We start from the raw sequence: 17,584 nt of genomic DNA, 5'->3' as shown, positions 1-17,584 counted from the left end.
GTCTATTGACAGCTAGTGTAAGAGCTGCCCTCAAGCTGCTGTAAGCTACACCTGGGGATCAGGCCTGCAGAGTACAAAGGGGAGCTTTATGCCACACGAGGAGTCCATCCCCACACAGACATGGGTTGAGGGCAGTTCAGCTGCATGCCAAGATAGGACTATTTGCTGATTGACTGGTTGAGCTTCATAGAGCACCTGAAGTGAACACAAATGGCACAGGTGGGAAGATGCCGCTGTTGTCTTACTGCAGAATTCCTGCATTGCTTCAGGTTAATTGGACCAGAGGATGGATATGTCCTGAACTCCAGAGAACCAGAAAGGAGTGCAGCTTTGTAGACGTACATTGGAATCAGCTGTCCATTTTCTTGACTTGGTGCCAGCTATTTCATTTGGTGGAATACTTTTCACACAAAACTTGAAATTATAAATGAGAAGAAAACACGTAACAATTGTTTAAGGAATTGTTGCAGGGAAGTAGCACCGTTCTACCTATAAAAGAGTTAATACAGATCAGCTCCTGTGCTACACAATATTTTCCATAAAACATGTTTACTGTGGCAGAAGTCTGTAAGGGACCCCGATGAACGTGGCACTTGGGCAACCACAGATGATGATTTCCAAGAAACAATTGATGCACTTGGCTAGAAGGGGCACAGTAATCCAGACAAGCCAACTATGATGCATGCAATGTCCTTCCTTTCAAACAAAGGGAAAAAAAGGTAAACACTGGATGTACATGAGGAACACCCATTATTGTGTAGGGCTTTAGGAATGATACGAGTTCCAAAGACAGACCAGCCCATTAGAGCCTAGAAGCTGGTCATAGAGGCACTATAGAAATGCAGGCAAGTACATGGAAAGTTTGGAGCTCCAAATGGAAGCGGCAAGTGGAAATACTACAAGCAAGAGGCAGGGATGTTGCTCTTTAAGATCAGCTGAAGGGTCTAGTAGATTGTTGGTGGATGGCGTGAGGGTTCTACTAGGTGGGCTCTGGACGTGTCACTTGGCCATGGCAAGGGCTGGTGGAGGCTGTGAGCAGTTGGTTCCCCTTGCCCGTCCATGACGCTAACTCTGGTGCAGTCATGGGGGTGCACTCAGTAGTGAAATAAGGAGCATCAGTAGGGACATAGGAGGGCAGCATCAAGCGGAGGCGGGAACACGGCTTCTTCATCCCTCCCATTAGCTTGCAGCCACTGGATTTTAACAGCTGCTGGGTTGTTTTGTTTTTTAATCTGTTTTTATAACAATTCCTCGGCCACCCGCTGGTGACTCACCTGCAGTCCCAACCCCCGCGTAAGAATCCCTCCTTTGCAGCGCTGAATAGATGTGCTTATAAAACTACAGAGCAAAGCTAATGTATTAGGCCGAACAAAGCCCTGGTGTTTGCAGGTGCTGCTCATTTGACTTCAGCCGAACACCAGGCCTCAGCCTGGCTCATTTAATTGCGCTCTGCAGCCTCGGCTGCTGAGCAGTGTCCTCAGCGCGGCTCATTGGTTTGTCCTCAGCAGAACACACTTACTTGCTGCCGCTCACATTCTGCAGCCATTAGGGGGGTTGCTGGCTCATCACTTTTTTTGCTGACAAAATAATTGTCAGAGCACGGTATGCTGAGCAGTGCCAGTAATTCTGGTCATGAGCAAGCATATTTAACCATTTCGATCTTCCTAGCTGATCTCACCACACAGGATGGCACCATTTGATTCTATCACAGTGAGAACTTGATATTTCTGAAGATAAGGAAGATTTTGAAATGAACAAAAGGAAAACGCAGAAGAGAGAAAACTGGGGGAGAGAAGGGGGAATGGTTTTAAAGTAATACAGCTAGAAAATGATTAAACAGTCAAATGAGTGAAGATGGTTACAGTTTGTACGGGGAGCTGCTCTGAGTCACTGCAGGCATGTACTGTAAAATGCTCTACACCCCATTTCCCAGAAGGCGACCACTTTGCACAGCTTCAAGAGTTTAATGAAGGGCATTCAGTATAGAAGCAATATTTTCCAAGTACCCATACTCACCATGAGTAGGCAGCCAGCCCCACAGTATCTCATTAACTCAACAAGACAAAATGTATTGGCTTCCATTCTCATTTACACTAAAATCATGTCATTGTAAGGTTGCCTTAAAGTGAGTGTCAATTACATTCGGATTCACTTTAAGGTCCCTTTACCCTGCCAGGACAGTGTGGCCTGAAGCCTAGGGTGACCAGACTTGTGAAAAATCAGGACGGGGGTGGGGAGTAATAGGAGCCTCTATAAGAAAAAGACCCAAAAATCAGGACTGTCCCTATACAATCGGGACATCTGGTCACCCTACCTAAGGCCTGATCTCACCTAAATTTTGTTTTTAAATAGGGATGCAACTTTTTTTTTTTTTTAAAACCAAGAGTGATACCAGTACAGCCCCTAGTGCGGACGCAGTTATACTGGTATAACTGACAGACCAATGTTGTTATTTCCCTGCCCACATGAGGATAGCTACATGGTATAAAGCACATTTATACCAGTCTAACTACACCCACACATAGGGGGATTGTATGGTTTTAACTGTACTGGGATAGCTGACGCGGTACAGCTTTCGTGTGTAGAAAAGAATTTAGTGTCAATGAGAATCAGGCTTTTTATTTCTGTATTTTTACAAGCCAGCTTTGTTGCTGTTGTTTGAAAATCATGAAAAGAGGGCTAATATCATGGCCATTTAAAATCGCAGACAAAAGGAAAAAGCTTAGCAAGAAAGATGTCTATCTACTTGCAATTTCTTCTACTAAAAATGCAACTTCAACATTTTTCGCTCAGGCTTAGCAATACATTGGTGAAGAAGTCATTTAGATAAAGTAGGAGATGCTTTATTGTTGTTGTTTTTGCGAAAGAGTTGATGTTTTAAAAATTAAAATGCAGAAACTTGGGGTTGGTGAGGTGAAAACATTGGAAAAAATATTTGCAAAAATTCTCCCCTCCCTTTTTACTCAACATCTCATCAAAATTACAAAATTCAAAAGGTTTCCACCAGCTTTGGTTAGGGCTCGATTTTAACTGGGCTCTGCCGAGTATAATTGTTTTCATAACCTGTGACAGATAATCTCACTCCTGTTTGAAAGAAAAACAAACACACTGAGGTGCTACTCACAAGCCCTCCTTTCCTTTCTCCCCACCTAATGATTTAGCAGTCCTGCTTTCACCCTAAATACTCAACATCTTTAAAAAACTCGGCTTGCTTCTCCTATGCATGCCTCTGTTAGCCTAAGCAGCTATCAGTTACACTACCCTCCTAGCTTACTGCCCGATATTTGGTCAAAGATCTGTGCCCTTTGGCAAGTGACTAATTCCAAGCCACTGGCTTTCTCAGCTGGGTTTGGCACCTGAGGAAAAGTGGGAGGCCGTTTGGGATTGTGGGATAGGCAGATGAGTTAGATGTTTCTGCTGAAAGGATGCATAGGGAACGTTAACTGTTGGACATTTGGAGTGTCTGATTTATCCCTGTGGGATGAACGGGGTGGTTCACACCTCTCAGAGCTATTATTTCGGGCACTTGTTAGAGCCAGGGGGAGACGTTTAGACAACACTGCCTCCATTTACATATTCAATTGTTCTTCACAACGGCAACAGCTAGTTTTGATTTGTTTTATTAATGAAAGTTTAGATCCCGGAGCACAGTTATGTGGTGAACAGTGGATTTGGCTGTGTCATGGGTCCACTCACCGCTGATGACACCTCTTCCTGGCCATCCTGGGGATTAGCTCTGCCAGGTGCTGCCCTCCTCTGGTGGTGTCTTTATCTGTCACCCTTTCCCACCCCGCGGGCCCCTCTCGCTCCAGGAACTGCAGCCTCCTCTTCGTAACTCAGCCCTCTGGCCAGGTCGCTATGTGGCTACCCCTTCCATGGGGGTATGTAACCAAGGTTTTCCAGAACAAATCTGTCAGTCCACTGTCCTCTTCCTGGTTGGTTCCACATCCCCAGTGGCTGGTGGGGGGATACAAACCCTCCCTCTACTCTGGGTTCTAGCTCCGTGGGAAGGTCTGCACTCCTATTTTTTGCTGTTTTCCCCCTGAGCCTTCTCCTACCTTCCTGGCTTTCCCCCTCTTTGGGTTTGCCAACCTCCTAACTCCCTCCTCCCAGGGTGTAACTGTGGGCTACCCTCTGTAGGCCCAACATACCTTCTTCCTCCCAGGGTGGGACTGCAGTGTACTTCCCTTGGGGGAGGGATAGCTCAGTGGTTTGAGCATTGGCCTCCTAAACCCAGGATTGTGAGCTCAATCCTTGAGGGGGCCATTTAGGGAACTGGGGTAAAAATCTGGGGATTGGTCCTGCTTTGAGCAGGGGGGTGGATTAGATGACCTCCTGAGGTCCCTTCCAACCCTACTATTCTATGATTCTATGCTCTCAGCTCCTGGGCTTTAGACAGGCCCCTCCTGTTCCTGCCCAGCTGAGCCTCATTTAATCAACCCATGTTTCCTGGCTCCTCCTCCAGGTGCAGCCCAGGGAGTTAATTGACCTATCTGGCCACCTTAACCCTTTCAAGCCTTGTGTGGGGTGGACACCCCATCACAGGTTACACATTTCTTGGTTGAGAAATTGTGGACTATGTGGGGCCCTGCCTATGCTATGGGAAATGGTGGATCATGGGATAACAATGACACTTTCTTTACAAAACATTTTTTACACCTTTTAAAAATATGATCATTAAAAAGGCTGGAAATGAACAGCAAAGGGCTTGCTCCAGCTCCCCAGTACTAAAAACTACTTCATCCCTCAGTGTTCTCCTACCTGAGCTATCCTGCCCCCTAAACTTAACTTGGCCATCTAACACTGACAGAAATACATGCACAGAAAACAGTATCAATAAGAGATGAGAAAATCCTATATCCCATTCAAGGGATTCACTTCCAATATTCGTAACACTAAGATACACTACACATGCTGGCCAACCTTTCCAAAAGTGACCATTGATTGTGGACAGCTTACACGAGACACCTTAGAGGAGCCTTGTGTACTCTGTACCCAGTCAGTGAAAACCAGCCCTCTTAAGGTGTTTCAAATTGGTTATGCAAAAATAGAAGCACCCAAAATCACTTGTCAACTTTGAAACTCTTGAGCCTGAATACAAAAACCTACCTACATTAGTCCTTATGTAATAAAATACAAACATTCAAGGCCTACACACACACACCTACATAAACCTTCAATACCACGTCATAAGCCCCTTATTTCTTAACACCAAACAGCTCCATCAGGCCGATTTTACTCATGAAAGTATCATTCTGCTTCACCAACACATCACTTGATAAAAGCTCACAGACTTTGACATAACTCAACGTACCCCGGCACCATACGCCTTCCTGTGCATTTAATTAGCAATATGTAAAATCAACAGTATGCAGTTAACAGCAGATTTCCAGTACAGATCAAAACTCCCAGGGGGCAAAGTTAAGTTGGGTGGAGGGGATATGTCAGGCAGGATGTTAGTGAAGGATGATTCTATGGCAGCAGGGAATTGTCTGCATCACTTAATAGTTTATTTCCAGACTTTTAAACCTCATGATTTGTAACATGTAGTTTTATTGAAAGAGTGTAATTTTGCAGGGGTGGGGGCAGAGTGGTAGGTGGACTCCACTGAAACATGCTTTTATTCAGGGACGTGTTTTGTTTAGGAATATGTCTTTAAATTCATATGATGACTCTGAGTACATTAAAGGGGGAGATAAGTTCCTTCCCTGATCCAGCCACTCATACTTTCCCCTTAACCATCCCCCCGATCCACTAGCTAGTCACATTCCCCCCACTCCTAATATCAGGGAAGTTCTCCTAAGTTGCCAGAATCTTCCAGTACATGCTTCTGCCTCACAATGTCCCAACAATCCCCAGTGACAACCTCAAGGAGAGCATCCCAGTTGTGTGGTTCTGAAAGCTACTAACCATACATGCAGTTAGATGCAGGGTGCAGTCAAATGCAACTGAATACACAGCTAAATCTCTTGTCCAGACTCTCATTTCAGCTCTCACTCACTCTTTGCTGCCCTTGAGAAATGCAATTGTGCCCCACCCATGTTTATTCAGAATGCTGCTGCAAAGATTTTCCTAGCTCATTGCTTTGACTGTGCTGCTGCGCTCTTTGCATCCCTCCACCAGCTCCCCTTTCTCCATCGCATCAAAGAAACTTTCAAGGCCTTTCCTAGCCTATCATCCCTCATTCACTACTGAGGTGTTGACGCCTCCCTCTGATCGATGCCAGTTTTCATTAATCACTTATTACATTTTTAAACAAGCACCTTTGTGCTTTCTCCCATTTGGACCCTCATGCTTGGGAGAAGCTCCTTGTAAACATCTGCAAAGCCACCTCATTTTCCTCCTTTAAATCTCTCCTTTCCCAAGGTGCCTACAGAACACTTGACAACAGTTTGGCTGCTGGTGTGCTGAGAGCACTGCCTAGCATGCTGATCACTATGGTCTCGCTGTTTCTTTGTGCTCCCCGTCCATCTGTTTTCACATGTTGTTTATTGTCTTATACCAAGGGCCTGCTCTACACTAAAAACTTAGGTTGACCCAGCTAAATTGCTATGGGGTATGAAATATTCACCCCCCGAGGGACACAGTTAAGCCGCCCCAACGTCCAGTGTAGACAGTGCTAGGTTGATGGAAGAATTCTTCCATTCATCTAGCTACTGCCTCTTGAGGAGGTGGATTAACTACAGCGAAGGGAGAACCCATAGTGAATGTCTGCAATGAAGAATTAGTGGTTTAAGTGTAGACATAGCTTTAGGTTTGGTCTACAGTACCACCAACTTGTGTTGGTACAACTATGTCGCTCAGGGGGGTGGATTTTCCACACTCCGAGTGATGTAGTTATACTGACATAACTCCAGTGTAGATGATGCTATATCAATTGAAGGGCTTCTCCCATTGGCGTATCTACTGCTTCGTGGGGTGGTGGGATACTTACGCCTATGGGAAGAGCTCTCCCGTCGGCATAGGTGGCATCTTTACTAAGAGCTACAATGGCACAGCTGCGCCACTGCAGTGCTGTCAGTCTAGACCAGTGGTTCTCAAAGCCAGTCCGCCGCTTGTTCAGGGAAAGTCCCTGGCGTACTGGGCCGGTTTGTTTATCGGCCGCGTCCGCAGGTTCAGCCGATCGCGGCTCCCACTAGCTGCGGTTCACCGCTCCAGGCCAATGGGGGCTGCAGGAAGTGGCGCTGGCAGACGGATATGCTGGCCACCCTTCCTGCAGCCCCCATTGGCCTGGAACGGTGAACTGCGGCCAGTGGGATTGGCGGAACCTGCGGGTGTTGCAGGTAAACAAACTGGCCCGGCCTGCTAGGGGCTTTTCCTGAACAAGCGGTGGCCTGGCTTTGAGAAGCACTGGCCTAGACAAGCCCTGACATTATAAGATCTTTGAGGCAGGGCCTGGGTTTTTGGTTCTGTGTTTGTATAGTGCCTAGTATAGAGGGGTCTTGGTTGATGACTAGGGCTCTTAGTCACTTCTGCAATACAAATAATAAATGGGGATGCTCTAGCTGCAGGGCAGAATGTATGTTCTGGTGTGCACCTTCAGTTCTACCTAGCTGCAGGGCAGAATGTATGTTCTGGTGTGCACTTTCAGTTCTACCTAGCTGCAGGGCAGAATGTATGTTCTGGTGTGCACTTTCAGTTCTACCTAGTTGCAGGGCAGAATGTATGTTCTGGTGAGCACCTTCAGTGCTACCTAGCTGCAGGGCAGAATGTATGTTCTGGTGAGCACCTTCAGTGCTATCTAGCTGCAGGGCAGAATGTATGTTCTGGTGAGCACCTTCAGTACTAACTTTGCGCTGCTGTCTTTAGCATTAGGAGATGATTCGTTCTCCATGTTAGTTTAACCATGGATACCTCAGAGTCCTAGTAGAGAGGCAAATGCCATTCATCAAATAGAATTATGGAGTCCACATCATTGGTGGCTCCAAAGGGTGGGGTGAATAAAAAGGATGAGGTCTAAAGAAGGAGTTACCAATAACTGCAGAGTAAAAGCGATCCACTGAATCTTATCTATCTATACCTGTGCAAGCCATTGGCAGGGGTGCATGCAAGTGGAGGCAAGCAGGGGCATGGGCCTCCCTGCCAATAATCAGCTGGGAACACAGAACTTCTTCAGCCCTGGGGCTGTGGCGGAGAGAATGAACTCTGTCTCAGCCCTGCAGAAGAGGAGCTCTCTCGCTCTCCCTGCTGCAGCCCAGGAGCAGGGACCCAGGCTGGAGGAGTTTGCTCTCCCCCCACCCGCAGAGGAGTTCTGCGTCCCCAACCAGTGCCCCCCCCCAGTGGTAAAATTTAAATTCCTGTGCACGTCCCTGCCCCTTGGTCAATATTCCCTTGCGATACACAAGGAATGTAGTCCAGTGCTCATTGACAAATATTCAGAAAAAAAGATTGTCGTTAGTTGTATCACCTACATTGTGAACCAAAGGCATTCCTTTATTAAGAACTCCAGTTCAGTTCATTTTTAAACTGGTAAACAGTGCACCATTGGGATCTATTTTGTTATTTTCACATTAAAGGTGGACAGAAAGTCCAGAGTTCTGAAACATCCGGTATTAAGTGGTTGTGTGATGCGAATTGTGGTTTCCCATGGGACCCAGATCAATACACCAAACTTGGTCATATCGGGCTTTGCAATCAGATTTTAGTCCTTTAATGGTAATGAATCAATTATTTTTCCAGCCACCATGCTACTTCCTTTCTTCTTTACTTACTGTTTTTTTGCAAAAAATATTTCTTCAGCCTTTTCATATAGAGGTCTGAATTATTTTTTAAAATAACAGTGCATTTCAAAACCTCAGTAGCTTTGTGGTGAACTAACTTGCTAAAAACATGAATAATTAGAGATGATCTCACAGCCTGAGCTTAACATGATATCCTGAAACCAGATGCTATGCAAATGTTAAACTTTTCTTCTCCCCATTACATCTGAAGTTATTCACCAACCCAATGGTTTTTTTAGTTCCTGTCAATGCAGAAAAACAGCATTAGGGTGGAGTAAAATGTTTTTAAAAATTAATTGTGGAATAATAATAATCATTTGTAATGGGAATTTTGACTGAATGGAAGCTGATAATTTGTCCTTGCTAATTATTAAACAAAAGAAAAGCAGGTCAAATAACTTCAAGTGTCAGACATCAACCCAGAATGACACAGATCTTTTCAATTAATTGAGAAACCTAGCTACCTCCCTCATCCGAATACGCCTAGTTATAGTAGTGGTGCACATTGTTCAGTCTGAGTTGTGCGTCTCTCTCTGTGCTTGGTCTACAGAGAGAGTGAGTCTGTAAAAGCTCATAGTTTGATTCTTTAGCTCAAGCTGTGAAGGCATTTAGCTCTGGAAGCCACCCAGTGAAGAACATGATGATGGTACTTAGAGTAGCACATGTGGAGTAGAAAGGCTCGCCTGTTATTTGGAGAGTTGTGTGGCCCCTGAGGACAAAGGAAAGAATAGTGTTATTTATATGCTGGGCTCTATAACAAATAAAACCTAGCCACCCGCCCCAAAGAGTTTACATTTTAATTTTAGACACAACATCCTCTGGGAATACCACCAGTGAAGGAATTCTGAAACTCAAAGACATCACAAGCCAAGTTAGCACCTGGACCCCTCTCTGAGTCCCACTGCATCGGCAGTGGCAAAGGTGGTCCAGGGACAGGGAAGGGAGATTTCTGAGGTGAGGGAGGGGAGAGGGCTGGAGTGCATTGTGCACAGAGGCCTGTAGGAAACGGAGTTTAACTTAGAACAGGCCTACAGCTGCTCTAATTGAAACCAGAGGTGAGGCAGATTCCTCCCTGCATCGGAATGCAATGCAAACACAAAGGGACTTAACACCACCTACCTTCGCTACCTCTTCCACCCCCAGCCCCATTCCAGTACAGGAACAAAGCAACTGAGAATCAGGGCCAGTAAGTGAGAGAATATATGAATAGGGACATGGGTGGAGGAAGAATATGCGCTACAGTAATACGATCATGTGGCTATTCTGCCAAGCTGTACGGTCCCATTAAATGTACAGAAGCCATTTCTTAGTTTTATTTCCTCTTCCCCCTTTTATCGGCTGTGTGTGTGTGTGTGTGGGTGGAACTGAGGTGATGAGGGAGAGGAGAGATTGCCAAGGGCAAGTGTGGGGGAGTTCAGAGGGTGGGATTGGTCAGAGAGACAGTGGGGGCATGAGGAGAGCAGAAGCTGGAGGATGGGGATGGGAAGGAGTGGTGGGGTGAGGACAGGCATGGGCGAGGGGAGAGGAAAGACAAAAACTAGGTGATGGTGCAGGTGGTATGGTGAAGTGGGGTGAAAACAAAAGGTGGTGTAGTGAGGCGGCCTGGCTCCCAGCTGCCCCAGAGAGGGACGAGCCCTTATGGACGCCAAAGTGGGCGGAGCCGCAGGAGCCTGTGCCCGCCCCCCAGAGGTCAAGGCGCAAGACAGGAAGTATAAAAGCCAAGCCCCAGGGCTCAGAAGCGGCCTGGCCGCCAGAGAGGCCAGACGGTGGTGCCCTAGCTCCCGCTGGGGAGACTCCCGCCGCCTGCGACCGACCCGAGGACTGGCCATACCCGCGGAGCCTGGACGCCGACCAGGCGCTGGAAGAGCCCCTAAGCCGACCGGTACAAAGGGACCCTGAGGAGCTGCCCAGTTTACCCCTCGCTCAGTATCCCGAGGAGCCCAGGGTGTGGGACGCTGTGGACGATGCCGCTGAGACACAGGTACCGGTAGAGGGGGAAGTCGGAAGTAGCCCAGGGGCAGCCGACCCTAGTCTGGCTGCAGCACACCCAGAGCCAATGTCAGTGTGTTGTGGCCTGTATCCCCACTGACACAGCAGCAGGCTGCCTGCCGCTGTTAGGGCCCCGGGCTGGGACGCAGAGGAGTGGGCGGGCCTGCGTCCCCCCTGCCACCCCACTCACGGGTGGCAGTCTCCCCCTCGCCCCCACGCTCAGGCCCAGGAGCCTGGGCTTCTTAAACTACTGAACTGCTTTGCTCAGCCCCTGCCTGAGGGTCTGAGCCCCGAATTGTTGTTTGCTGCCCCGCCCTGACCTAGGGCCGGGGCTTGAATACTAAACTGTTTGCTCAGCCCCTGCCTGTGGGCCTGAGCTCCTGACTGTTTCCTGCCTCACCAGGCTAATTCGCCAGCTCACCCGACTCATGTAGTGAGGCAGCCTGGCTCCCAGCCGCCCCAGAAAGGGGTGTACCCCAACAGCGGACGTTTACAGGTGGTCATAAAAACATGTGGCAGTAAAGAGATAATATTGGAGGAAACTGTGGTGCTAGGTACAGGGGGCTGATGGATTAGCACAGCCTGGATCAGGGGACGTGGTGTAAGGAGTTTCTGTGGTACAAAGGGGGTGGATGGACCAGCCCTAGACCCTTAGGGGTAAGTCTACACTGTGATAAAACACCTACAGCTGGCCTGGGTTTAGCTTACTGGGGCTTGGACTGTGGGGCTATAAAACTGCAGTGTAGACGTTTGGGCTTGGGTTGGAGCCCAAGTTCTGTGACTACGCGACCGGGAAGGATCCCAGAGCCCAGGCTCCACTCGAGCCCTGTAAGCCCGAGTCAGCTGATGTAGGCCAGCTGTAGATGTGTTATTACAGTGTAGACAGGTCTGTAGGGGGCTTATCAGCTCAAATCAACTGGTCCATCAGTTTAGCACCAGAGTCCTCTGACTCAGGATTGAAGGTCATGTTGGGCCCTTCTTTCCCAGGCTGGCAAAAGCAGGCCACCGCTGGAGAGGACAGTTTTGTGCTACTCTCAATCAGTTCCTGCCAATGAAGAGAGGAGCTGTCTCCACAGGGACCCACATCTAGCCTTCCTTAGATGGAACCACAGTCGTTCCCACATAAGGCTTCTGAGCGGAGAACAGAGACAAGTGTGTGTTCTTCTTCCAAAAAGGCACCCTCAGAAAAGAAACAGTATGGTAGCAGAGCTGGCATCATTAACAGAATATTTCCCAGAGCAACAGCTGTACCATGGTATCTCCCATCTTAACTGTAGCAAGGTACCAAGTGACAACAGGTGCCTGGGGCAATGAGCGTTGAGTTTTGTAATGCATTTCCCCCAAAAGCGTATCAGTTAATTGCATTCTCAATATGCAGTCCCCATCAGCCACCAGCAGATTTAATTATGGTTGACGAGGACTAAAAGGCATCATTCACTTAACTGCATGCGAAATCCAAGGTACGGATGCTGTTCCTAACTCTATCTTTACTCTGGATAAGTCGGGGTCAAGAACAGGCCAGTAATTCACCTCTAAAAGCTCATTTATACTATGGTACTTGATGGTATGAGAGAATTTATTTGCAAATTGATTTTAATTTGTCCAACCAACAGTGTGATATAGGCCCAACCAGTTATTTTCACACATCTTTGAGTTACTATACACTATTTTTATTTACTGCGTGCTCATGGGTAAGAGCAAATTATGACTCTCTTCATGCCATCATTATTGCTAGATGGGCATCACACCTAAATTACACAGTAGTAAATGTCCATTGTGTAACTATGCCAATATAGATATTCATATTATTTTAAAATAAAATATTTACCCAACTGTTAGCACTTCTTTGGAGTTGCTGTAGTCTATCATCTTAATAAAAAATTACAGTATTTTTCATCATTTTTTTCTAGTTCATAGACCAATTCATGGGCATTTTGAATCTGTGGTGGTCCATTCATATACCTTTAGGCTTATTATATAAGAGCTTAATAGGGTGAAGAAAAAGTAATGGCCTATTATGTAGATACATATTTACAGTACTTTAAAACCTCGTTTGCCAATGATCCACAATGACTTTTCCATGGACTTGACAGACTCTCACATAAAAACAGAAGTTGATTTTCAATGCTTACACAACCTTAAACATGTAGATACTTTGAAAAGGTATGTCCTTAAAAGGTATTTTTTCTTAAAAGGAAATACCTGGTGATTTCAGGAACTTTGCATACTTCAACACTGCATTGCCAAAGGGGCTGAACTGGTCTTTCATTATCTTTCCTCCCCCAATTCTTAAAGTATAACGCATGACAGATTTCAGATTGAATACATTTTCCATTTGCTGAATCGTTGTTTTGTTCATAGCTGTTTGAGGTTAAACTCTGCACGTATTAATCAAACCCACTACTTCCCTTCTTGTAAAACCAAAACAAAGTCTCATGCACTTTCGGGTACAGAGTGTATGTATTTGGGATCAAAGCTATATATACACACACTGAATCTGTGTGGGTTCAAACATTTCGAGGTTCAGTATCCTGAAAGGTCTTGCCCTTTTCCCTGCAGTTCTGATTATAAATCTGATTTAATTCCATCTGGACTTGGCGTTAGAAGGCAACAGGCAGCTTCAACTTTCTAACGTCTGTCTCTTCGCTGGAATGCTCACGCTATTGATCACCATTGGCTTCCTCAGCACAGCCACTGGCATCACCAAAGGTGGGTAGATCAAGGAGACCGAAGGTGTCTGGGGGTGTTTACATTTTCTCAGTTTCACCCCTTTGCAGGACAGTTATTCAGTGTAGCAAGGAGAGGACATATCTGAGGCTGGGTCTCTGAAGAGCACAGGCTGGGAAAGTCTAGGGATTCTAGGTGGACAAGTCCAATGCAACGCACTGCAACTTTTCTGGGGAAACAGGCAAAGATTCCAGAGCAGTAGAGTTACCAGAGGTGCTAGGAAAGACTCCTGTTGAGATCAGGAATATATAAAGAGTTGGTTTTTTTTAAAAATCAGATCCTCTGCATGAAATTGCTACTGTAGAGATAGAAGTTGAGTGGACAAAGAGCTTCTGGTTTTCCCCTCTCTTGCACTGCCAGCCACAGACAAAATAAACCCTCCCCTGGCAGGGAATAATCCAGACTTGAATCCAGCTCATGGTAACAGGTCAGTCTCTGCAGTTCTTACTCACGCAAAATCCATTGACTGCCATATAGAAAGTGAAAACGACAGAACTATGAATAGCAGTGGTACATTGCAACCTGTAAAGCTATAGATGTGTGTAGCAGATTTTTTTTTAACTTGTGATTTTTATTTCAAATGTTTGCTGTGTTTTATCAGCATTTGTTCAATGTAACTCCAGCGGCAATTAGAGTTGATTAAAAGGGTTCAAAGAAAAGACATGTGGGCAACTCTTCTTCCTCCCCTGCCCCAGATAAAACAAATTGGAAAATGTTTGCAAAATAGGATTCTGACCAGCTCTGTTGTTAACCCTAATGAGCCAGTGTGTTCCTGGTCAAAATGTATCAGCCTAGGAGTTTATTTCTACTTTTTAGACAATTTGGTTTAAATTTCCACAATCCCCAATCAATTTAACATATAATGCATAAAGTTTTAGTATTTGAAGTCCCTTTCGTGCCTTCTGATATATTAAAAATGCTTTATTTAAAGAAGGAAACCTGCAGTATACATGGTCCATTATGTGGGTCCATATCATATCTATTTAAAGACTGAAACAGCGGAGAGCTCCAAGTCATCTATCACAATGGGTGTTCAGAAACTGCAGAATTCCTTCTTCAGGATTTTTAGTACATTAATGCAGGTGTTGAAAAAAAGTCTACGAACTGGGAGTGAAAGGAAATCTCATCTCTCTTCCAAAAGGACCCACACAGTGTGTGTCCAGGGATGAAGGATATCCAGGGTGGAATCTCTTTCCTTGCTTTTATAGGTTTTAAGTAAGAGCTTACATATTATTGAAGCACATTTCTTTAATGTGTTAATTGATCAGCATGCTCTGCCTTTGATCACAGCTCTCAAAGTGACCCAGCCAGCAGCGGTGTTGGCCAACAGGCAAGGAGTTGCCAATCTGGTGTGTGAATATAAGCACATTGGGAATGCAGAGGAAATCCGAGTGACCCTGCTTAAACAGAGAGGCAAGGAGTACACCGAGATCTGTGCTTCAACCTACACAACTGAGTACCAGATGTTCATTGTGGAAAAGAACATTGTGTGTCATGTCAGCCCCAGCCAAAACAATGTGACCCTCACTCTCATGGGGCTGAACGCTAATGATACTGGTCTATACATCTGCAAGATGGAGCGACTGTACCCACCACCATATTTTATGAACACCGGCAAGGGAACACAGCTCTTTGTCACTGGTGAGCAAAGCACCCTGACTATACTACACTGTTCTCTGAGATATGGTTTAGTGAGCTGCTATTTTCTCTTAATAGAGTCTAAACAAGGGTCAGAGTTAAAATCAGTTTCCAACTTTGAGAACCATTATTTGCTCTTATCTCTTTAACAACCACCTGTAGCGCTAAGGCAGATGTGATGCATTCAATGATCAGTGCATATTTAGGCTGTAAGAGCAATGCCCCCTATTTTTTGTGTGTGTGTGTGTGTGTGTGTGTGTGTGTGTGTGTGTGTGTGTGTATGCATATAAGGACATAACTAGAGAGGGCCAATCATGCAGTCATTCCCCAGGTCAAACTCCCATTAAGGTCAATGGGATTTTTGAGAGGGTCTGGATTGGAAGATTTGGCCCTGTTAACATTTTGGTGAATTCTGTTACAGAGAGGTGCAGTGCCCAAAAAGGTTAATGAATTGTGACAGCTTCCTTACCAATGTCACATTTAACCTGATGTATTTCAGATCCAGAGCCCTGCCCAGACACTGACCTGTATCTCTGGATATTGGGAGCAGCTGCTTCAGGATTGTTTATTTACAGTATCTTCATCTCAGCCTGTGTCCTGAGCAAAGCGGTAAGTGCCATAGCTACAGCATCAGACAATTTACACTTTATTGCATAAATATGGCAGAATGAAAGACATGATCATAGGGAAAAAAAGGTAGGGACAAACTCACTGAAATGCTCTGGTTCCTTTTTGTTGTTCCAGTGCTGAAAAGCAGCCACAGACCTCGCTTTTAAGCCAGTTTATGGCTGCTTTGTGCTGTTAGAATGGCAGAAAGCAGCCAGATCATATGGGTGAATCTGACCCATGGTTCAGGTTAGTTTCTGCACTAACCTGACTGCACTGGAATCCTGAGCAGAAGGCACCAACCATTACTGGGATCTAAGACAATATCAGTCTTCATATGTATCCATTCCACATCACTGACTCAGCCACTGTGTCCTCATTCACCTCTGTGCAAAGTGAATGTAAAAAGTGACCAGGGATGAGAATAGAGAACTTTGACCTGGCAGTATGTTACACCTACTTTCCCCAGGTGTAAATGGCCACACAAACTGAAGGCAATGGAGGGACAGAGCCCCGGCCTTCCCTGTCTCTCAGCTGGTGAAAGGGGTGTGTACTGTCAGTTAGAAATGGACCGGAACCCAAACCTCAGATCCAAACACCCCGAACTACTGGGCACTCAGATCCAAATCCATCCTTTTCAACTAGTTCCTGGCTTTTTGAGCCACATCAAATGCCTAGATCTGAACACCTACAATTTTGGTACAGAACTGAATGTTGTAGCTTGAACACCTCTTTAGTGCTAATTCAGGAAGGGTTTGGCTACTGTTTCCTAAAGCTCCTCTATGATGGCTGCTCTTCCTTCCACTGACAAGTGCATAATCATCTCATCCTACCAGAGAGACAGAGTTAAGGGACGGTGACTAGAACAGATTCCCCTCCCGCTGCACCCCAACAATGTGGACAAGCCAACAAATTTTGCTTATCACTGTTCTTCAGAACACGACAGTCACTGATTAACAATCTGTCTTTGTTGTCAAGTCTGACATTGGATTTATCTTATTTTCTTCACGTGTTTTATAGATTCGGAAGAGGAAGTATCTCACTACTGGGCTCTATGTGAAAATGACTTCAGAGGAAGAGAAGAAAGTTAAGCCGTATCACATTGTCATTCGCTGAAGCACAAGAAAACAGCACAGGGCAATTTTCCAGCTGTGATGGAGATTCTACTTATTTGGCTTTCTAATTTAAACAAATAAAATCAAATTTCCTAATATAAAAGGTGGAGGGGGAGAAAAGAACATACCCTGTGATTTCTCCAGCATGTCTACAGTTTGGAATAGAATAGATTAATGAGAAGGTTATGCATTAATATTTCAAGGATACTCCTGTCACACAAATATGGCTACCTTTTGGTCATTGATTCTGAGAGTTATATTGTACCATCATGTAGCCTATATGTAGCATTAAGAGCTATTACTGTTGCAGTCAAATGTCTTGCTGTCAAACTTCAGCATATGTGTTGACCAATTGAAATCAAACACTATTAAGGCAGAGGCTTGTGTGTCATCGCAAAGTTAAACATAGGCATTTGTGAAACTGAGATACATTCATATATAAAGGAGTGTTGATGTGTTTCCATGTAGCGCTGTGCATTGGGTGCCATTTCTTGTGTTAGCGCTTAGCATTCCCATGGAAGCACCAGCTGAGGCTGGCGATGACACTGCTGCTGTGAAGGGCTGATCTCAGCAACTTTTCTGCCATTGTCACAGCAATGCTGTGCAGGAGTTAACACGGATGGCATTTGAGCTAGCACTGGGTGGAACTACTAGAAAGAAAAGGTCTCACAGTAGTAGCCTTATTAGCCTATTGCTGTGAGAATGCTCCAGCTCTGTTGGAGTCTTGCTTTTTACGAAATGCTAAATTAGCATCAATCCAAACGGCAGAAAGTCTGGCGCTGCATTTAA

The 17,584-nt window shown here is 45.5% G+C and overlaps 1 protein-coding gene across 1 annotated transcript; it reads left to right on the top strand.

Moving 5' to 3' along the window:
• Positions 1-10,516: 10,516 nt before the first annotated feature.
• Positions 10,517-17,584, top strand: CTLA4 (cytotoxic T-lymphocyte associated protein 4). Its single transcript, XM_039495832.1, has 5 exons — positions 10,517-10,701; positions 13,269-13,418; positions 14,727-15,077; positions 15,574-15,683; positions 16,701-17,584. The coding sequence occupies exons 2-5, from the start codon at positions 13,361-13,363 to the stop codon at positions 16,794-16,796; spliced, it is 615 nt and encodes a 204-aa protein (XP_039351766.1). The 5' UTR covers positions 10,517-10,701; positions 13,269-13,360; the 3' UTR covers positions 16,797-17,584.

The sequence above is a fragment of the Mauremys reevesii genome, linkage group 11, assembly GCF_016161935.1.
Source record: "Mauremys reevesii isolate NIE-2019 linkage group 11, ASM1616193v1, whole genome shotgun sequence".
Lineage (NCBI taxonomy): Eukaryota > Metazoa > Chordata > Testudines > Geoemydidae > Mauremys > Mauremys reevesii.
The sequence above is the reverse complement of the archived record's forward strand: the minus strand, read 5'-3'. Positions and strand labels throughout refer to the sequence as shown.

Excerpts from the sequence above, each read along its gene's own strand:
- CTLA4 (XM_039495832.1), top strand. The coding sequence starts at position 13,361 with ATGCTCACGCTATTGATCACCATTGGCTTCCTCAGCACAGCCACTGGC. Across the intron at positions 15,078-15,573 it reads AACACAGCTCTTTGTCACTG|ATCCAGAGCCCTGCCCAGAC; the intron begins GTGAGCAAAGCA and ends GATGTATTTCAG. Across the intron at positions 15,684-16,700 it reads CCTGTGTCCTGAGCAAAGCG|ATTCGGAAGAGGAAGTATCT; the intron begins GTAAGTGCCATA and ends CGTGTTTTATAG.